This window comes from Sinocyclocheilus rhinocerous, unplaced genomic scaffold (genome assembly GCF_001515625.1).
Source record: "Sinocyclocheilus rhinocerous isolate Xijiao unplaced genomic scaffold, SAMN03320098_v1.1 scaffold1455, whole genome shotgun sequence".
Taxonomy (NCBI): domain Eukaryota; kingdom Metazoa; phylum Chordata; class Actinopteri; order Cypriniformes; family Cyprinidae; genus Sinocyclocheilus; species Sinocyclocheilus rhinocerous.
This window is the reverse complement of record NW_015627907.1, coordinates 370,083-376,980: the sequence shown is the minus strand read 5'-3', so window position 1 is coordinate 376,980 and position 6,898 is coordinate 370,083. Positions and strand designations below refer to the sequence as shown.

The window sequence follows — 6,898 nt, the reverse complement described above, 5'->3', positions numbered from 1 at the left end:
TGAAGGAATGAATGAATGAATCAATGAATGAATGAATGAATCAATCAATCAATCAATCAATCAATCAATCAATCAAGTTTCAATCTTACACATTTAAATAATTGAATATTGCTTGTTCCATAGCTAGCCATATTTAAAATAAATAAATAAATAAATTACAATGAACATATTTATGCTTGGTCTAAGCTATTTGAATAAATTGATTTTTTAAAATATGATAATTTAAATATAATCAGATAGATGTAAATAGTTAATAATAACTGAAAGCAGATATCGTACCTGATTCTTACCTGTATTCATGTACCACATTACATTTATTTACCAATAAAACGGACCCACTTTATATTAAGTGGCCTTAACAACTATGTACTTACATTTAAATTAATAATTTGGTACAATGCACTTATTGTGTAAATACATGTTTTTACATTGTACTTATATTTTAAAAATACCTGCATGTAATTACATCTGTAATTAATTTCTGTAATTACATTTATAATTACACAGTTGACCCATCCCTTACACCTTAACCCACCCTTAAACCTACCCATACCAACAAACCTGTCCCTAACCTTACCCGTATCCCACCTCAATAGCAGCAAAAGTGTTTTGCAATACAATATGAACACAATAAGTACATTGTACTTAATTTTTGATGTATGTACATAGTAGTTAAGGCCACTCAATATAAAGTGGGGCCAATAAAACTATATATATATATATATATATATATATAAACAATACAAAAAAATCAAGAGACACAAACAACACCGTACAGCAGTGACAGACCTGCTTAGATGCATGTAATGCAAAACATTTCAATCTGTTTAAAAAGACCCACACACTGAGCCAAATAATTGAATAAGGACATAAATCAAAAAAATAAATGCACAAATAAATAACTAAAGCATTTAGAAAACCCATATTCAAAAGGTGTGTAAACAAATTAGCAATAAATATCAAACAAGAATTTGATCATCTCCAGGCCAGACGGCAAACTAGCATTGTTACAGAGGCTTAAATGACTCCCAACCTGCAAAATTATCACACTTTAACGTTTCCCCACGGCTCAAGGAGTTCCATTAAATACCATGATTAAACTAATCAACAGACTCATTGGTGCCTGTCAGATATGATCGCTGCCTTCTCAATTAGCCAAAGCTCCTTGAACTCAATTGAAAATGTCGTCAGTCGCATGCCATCTTCCTCCCAGGTCCTCTCTGCTGCGCCCTCGCCCCAAAAAATGGGATAAGTGAAATAATCAGTGGGGAAATTAAACATCATAGCCTCCCCTGACAGCCCCTCCCAAACCCATCATGCCGATTAAGAGGCATCATTTGCGATTTGTGGATTTGGAAGTATGCAACTGATGTTTGCGTCTTATTTTGAGCCACCAAAACCAGCAATGCAGCCCTCGCTGTTCAAAATATCCATTGGTTCAGAGCGCACATTGGTTCGGTGGCCAAAAACAATATCAGCTAATGGTACGAGGAATGAGCATGCATTAAAATTGAGATAATTTTGGTGATGGGGCTGGGAACGTTCAGTATCATATTGCACAATTTTGGAATGCATCCTAAATTTGCCATAGCAACAACTGCGGTATTTTGACAACTTCAGAAAAACGACACCCCTGGCATTTGATCTTCTGATGCAGATATCCTTGACGCAGATGGATGAAAATGAAGTTTTCTTGCTGTAGAGCTTGAACTCAGGAGAACCCAGGAGTAAAGTTTTATTTATGCCTGCTAATCCAGATTTTCTTGAATTAAAAATACAGAGAAACAAGCAACATCAAATCCAAAACATGAAAATAAGTTTACATAGTTAAGCATTAAAAAAAGCACAGTCACCTGACAATCAACCCTTGCACATTATTAATTACATTAACATCCCTCAGCAGCACATCAGTGTGTAACAATATGTCAAGATTGGTCCTCTCATAATAGCCCCTATGTGGCTTTACAACATTGCATCTCACCCCCTTCAGCTTATAAAGACAAGTTGTCAGGTTACCCAAATCATTCAAGCCCCTCATCATCAGATGCAGCCTTCAGTTTCTGCAGCTATAAAAAGATCCACATCAGGCTCAAAGTGGAATAGGACCCTTGAGCCTAGTGAGGCACTGGGTACAAAGCAGACCTCTTTATCATTGAGTAGAGGGCCAGGTCAGCTTCCCTCCCAACTTCCTCTCAACACTCGACACAGCAATTTAAAATCTACCGGCAGATACAGCTGTACCAATATTTTAGTCCGTCATGGTATAGAGGGCAAACGGTGCAGTTCTTTTAAAGCACCTCTAAAGATCAAAGTAACATCGAAATAATCCATCGATCCAAGGGCTTCTAAACAACTAGCAATCTCCAAAAGGATTTTCCAATCGTTCGATGCAAACCCTCATTTTGAAGTCATCTGCTTGCATATCGCTAGAATGCTAGAATTTCACCTGTTTGTAATAGTAGTTTACCTCTATTATTAGCATAGAGCAGAATATTTATTATCGATTTCTTGTTGTTTCCCACACCATAAGAATAGATGACCCTGTTTAGCGCTGTATTGTGTGCGCTTCTCTCCTGTTTGAAGAATAAGGGGTTTGTGAGCAGAACCAATATATACAAACTACCTGAGTTGAGAGGTTCACCGAGTATCGGGCTTAGTGTATTGATCTGAGCTATTGAATTAACTCCTGTCAACTTACAATGGGCCTGCAATTGTTGGTTACCTGGTGAAAGCTGTAATCAAGCTGGTTTTAATTTTCAACAAAGATCTATAAGAACTGGACATCAAATTTATTGATGACATAAACATATTTTGGTCAATATAGTGCAATAAGTGCAACGCAATCAAAACAATGAAAAGATAAGGGAAAGAGAATTTGCGAATGCTTGTATAAAAATAGGTGTTACATTAAAATATCAGTATTACACAACATAATTATTAATTCAATTATTATTTATGAATTTTGATATAACATATTAAAAATACATATTAAGAATGAATACACATATTCATTTTTAATATATAATATTTCTTCTAATGTTAGCTGGGAAGACCCTGTGGCCTTTCATCTTCCAAAAAAGTGCAGACAGCATATAAAGACACTTTTCCTTTGAAATCGATAAATGATGCAAAGTCTCTCTTCGACATTGGGGTGTGCCACTGCTGAAAAAAAGCCACTTGTACAATGCAAGCTACAGCAAGTGATCGGAAACTACAAACAAGATGTTCTTACAGAGAATCATGAGACATGACACACATAATATTGATGAGCAGTGAAAAAAAATTGAAAATACATGGCAAAGAGTATACCAATAAGTACAGTACTTACTTACAGACTAAAGCAGAGAAATTGTCCTGCTCGATTGGATGCGCTGCTGTCAGAATTTGTTTTTCTTTTGTTCTTGTATGTGAAACCCTTCCCTGGCCCCCTTAAATTCACAATATCTGTATGATTATATTCCTGAAAATGCATTTGGGGCGCGATTAACCTGTACACTTAGATGTATGCGTATTCAATCATTGACTTAAAAAAAATAGATTTTGCATTGACAGTTTTCTATCGTGCTTTCATCCAAGTTCTGCAAGCTCTATTTATTTATTTTCATTCTTAGTTATTTCTGTAATGCCACGTGGTTCTGAAATTAAAGTAACATAGTTCGGCACACCCCTCTGAAGTTTTGGATTTTTTTTCATCTTTAAGTTGGTATATATTGTGCCAAGGCACACTCCAGTTTGATTCAGTGTAAGGGGGAAAATGCTTCTACTGCATTTATAGATAGACCAAGATTTAAAACTGGCTCTGTGTTGTCTGTTTCTCAAGAACTTCGAGGTAGTCCGGCTCTATTTGAAGTTTTGCCTTTAGTTCCAAATAGTCATTTCTATTGGACTCCACAAACACAGTACTTGGTACTGTACCATATATCATAGTCTCTCGTATTCCTTCAGGATGTAAGAACTGGCGCCTGACGTCGAAGTTTGGTTGGTATGTGTACGGGACAGGGCCAGTGTACTTATATTCAAACCTGCTGCCCGCTGTCGCAGGGGATTTATTCGGCTCCAGGATCCCTCTGAAGAAGTGTTCTGCATCCTGAATGGGGGATGGCTGCTCACAAGGCTCAATGGTGCTCACTGTGTAATTGGGGCTCCTCAAGGTGACCTCCTGGTCCTCCTCAGCATTACTTCTGTAGGTGACCTTGAGTTCGTGCAGATCGGGGTAATCCTCCACAGCATTCCCTTCCCGGGACCTGTAGATTGGGTTTTTGCACATGTGACCTAACGGATGTGGGATGTACTCATAGACGTGACCCGCTGGGGCCTTGACCTTGGGGACAGAGTGATTGCTATAGAGATTGTACTGCAGGTTGAAGGAGCTCACGTCTGAATTGTTTGTGCTGGTACGGTCACTCTGAGACTTTTTACGCCTCTTCATCACCACCACAAATAGGCCGGCTGCCACAAAGACCGACATAATGAAAACAAGAAGGAGGCTGAGAATGAGGACAGACAAAGGAACATTACTGGGAGAGGTGTTAAACCTCTGGGGTGTCTCCGTGGTGGTGATCCTGTCTACTGAAGGCTCCTTGGAAGGAACCACGGTGGACACAATGATGTCAGAGTAATCTGGACATAACTGATCAGAAAGGATGACCCGCATATCCTCTCCTGCAAGCCGCTTGGGAGTCACGCACTTGACGTCGTTGACCACTGTTCCAGTGTTCAGCTGCTCCAACCAGATCTTCATGCCAACCACTTCGCAGGAGCAATCCCACGGGTTCTCGAACAGGTCAATCTGAACCAGTGATTTCAGCTGGTCCAGAACTCCACTCACAGGCAGGTTTTGAAAGTGGTTGCTGCGAAGGTTGAGGCGGGAGAGAGACAGACTAGAGAAGATGCCTCCTGGCAATGTTTTTAAAAGATTGTTATTGAGGAAAAGTAGCTGAAGGTTGGGCACAAAGCGGAAGGTGCCACCTACAATATCTTGAATCTTATTATATTCTAAATACAAGTACTGCAGACTTTTTAGCCCAAAAAACATATCTGCTGTGAGTCTGTCAATTAAATTGCCATTCAAGTACAGCCTACGTAGGTTAATTAAATCCCCAAAGGCTCTGTCGTGTATGAGTGCTATCCGATTGTTTCCCAGGTGCAATAAATCCAGTCCCTCAGCCTCCACAAAGTCAGATCTACGTATGACAGGGATGTAATTCCCTGTGAGGTACATCTTTTTAGGATTGTATGGCTTGGGCTTCAGATCTGATATGTTTTCGATCTTCCTTTCCTGGCAGTTGACATTTAGCCCCAGGTCAGAGATTTGCAGATTGCATGTACAGGTGGTGGGGCAGTCCAAAGGCACGGGAGATTTGGTCTGAAAAGCAATGATGGGCCCGTAGTTGTAGGGGTTTGCTGGGATTCGAGAAGTGGGCTTGGACTTGGTTTTGCTGGATTGGCGAGTGCCCTTGGTTGGCCTAGATGAGGATCGCAGGACAGCTGAAGATGTGGCTGATGCCGTCACGGCCACCGGCGTGGTCTGGAAATAGCTGCTGGTGCTGAGCGGGGGTGGAGGGCGCATCTCATACTCTGATATGGCCCTTCTGGGACACAGTTCCTGCTTTGAGACCACGTCCAGATCCCTGCCATGGAGCCTGAAAGGAGTCTCACAAACCACCTCCCCCACCAGAGCTGTGTAGGCGATGCTCTCCAGCCAAGCCTTAAGCGCAATGAGCTCACAAGAACAATTCCAAGGATTTTCCTCAAGCTGTAATTCCACTACTTTATCCATATGCTCCAAAAGGCCAATGTAAGGGAACATTTTTAATCGGTTGCCCCGAAGATCCAGGTGTGTCAAGGGCACATTTCGGAAAATGTTTGTGGGCAGAGAGGACAACAAGTTGTCATTGAGAATCAGCACAGTCAGTTGATGAAGCCTGCTCAGAGCATTAGGTTCAATAGTGCTAATAAAATTATAGTCTATCTGAAGGTATTCTAGGCTCTCAAGTCCAATGAAAGTTTCATCCCTAAGAATGTCTATTTTGTTATTGTTCAGATGTAATCTCTTTAATCCCTGGAGTCCATTGAATGCCCCGGTCTCCAACTCAGATATGTCATTATTACCTAAATGCAAAATAGTAACACCTGTATAGTTGATGAAGTCATTGACAGATAATCTTTTCAGCAAATTACCTGTCAGCAAAAGATGGTACATAGAAAAATGCACTGGGCTTATTTCCAACAGTCTCACAATGCCCCTGTTCTCACAACTGACCGTCAGAATGCCTTCCTTCTCCTCGCAAGTGCACAAATTCTTACAGATCTCTCCATAATTGTCATACATCTCAACCAGACTCAGAGATGTGGCAACCAGTAATAATATTTTCAGTATCCAGATATGCATTTTCTTGTGCAGGAATAGCCCAGCTCACGGTAGTGCAGTTGTAGTTTGGGGTGTCATCTAGAAAAGGAAAAGACGTGATGAATGTCTGTTACATGAACATGCACTCTCTACATCTGAAAACTACATATGGTGGACCATAATGTTATGCCAATATCGCAATGAAAAATTTGCAGGATCCTTCCCATTTATGTAAAGTAAATTGTTCCTACTCAATGCAAAAGCAGATGCTGATATAAATAAGCAATGTGCACTATTCTTTAGCCTAAACTTTGCAATGCAAGAAGTCTTAAATTAATTCAATATAATTTGCAGACTATCTGTGTTGAATAATATCAGGATATTCTCACACCAAACTTTATCAACGCTATCTATCAAATGCATTGATTTATTCAATACAATACAACATGTGTATTATGTAATTTTCATGATATTTTAAATACAACCACATTTTATCACGGCACTCAGGCTCATTTATAAAGACACTGAGGGGAGAGGGTAGAACGGAGA

General features: G+C 39.8%; 1 protein-coding gene across 1 annotated transcript in view; it reads right to left on the bottom strand.

Moving 5' to 3' along the window:
• Positions 1-3,511: 3,511 nt before the first annotated feature.
• Positions 3,512-6,898, bottom strand: part of LOC107737038 (SLIT and NTRK-like protein 5) — a 5,044-nt gene continuing 1,657 nt past the window's right edge. Inside the window, exon 2 of the mRNA XM_016548440.1 lies at positions 3,512-6,448. Within this exon, the coding sequence (XP_016403926.1) occupies positions 3,788-6,391 (2,604 nt within the window). The 5' untranslated portion in view covers positions 6,392-6,448 and the 3' untranslated portion in view covers positions 3,512-3,787. The remainder of the gene's footprint in view (positions 6,449-6,898) is intronic.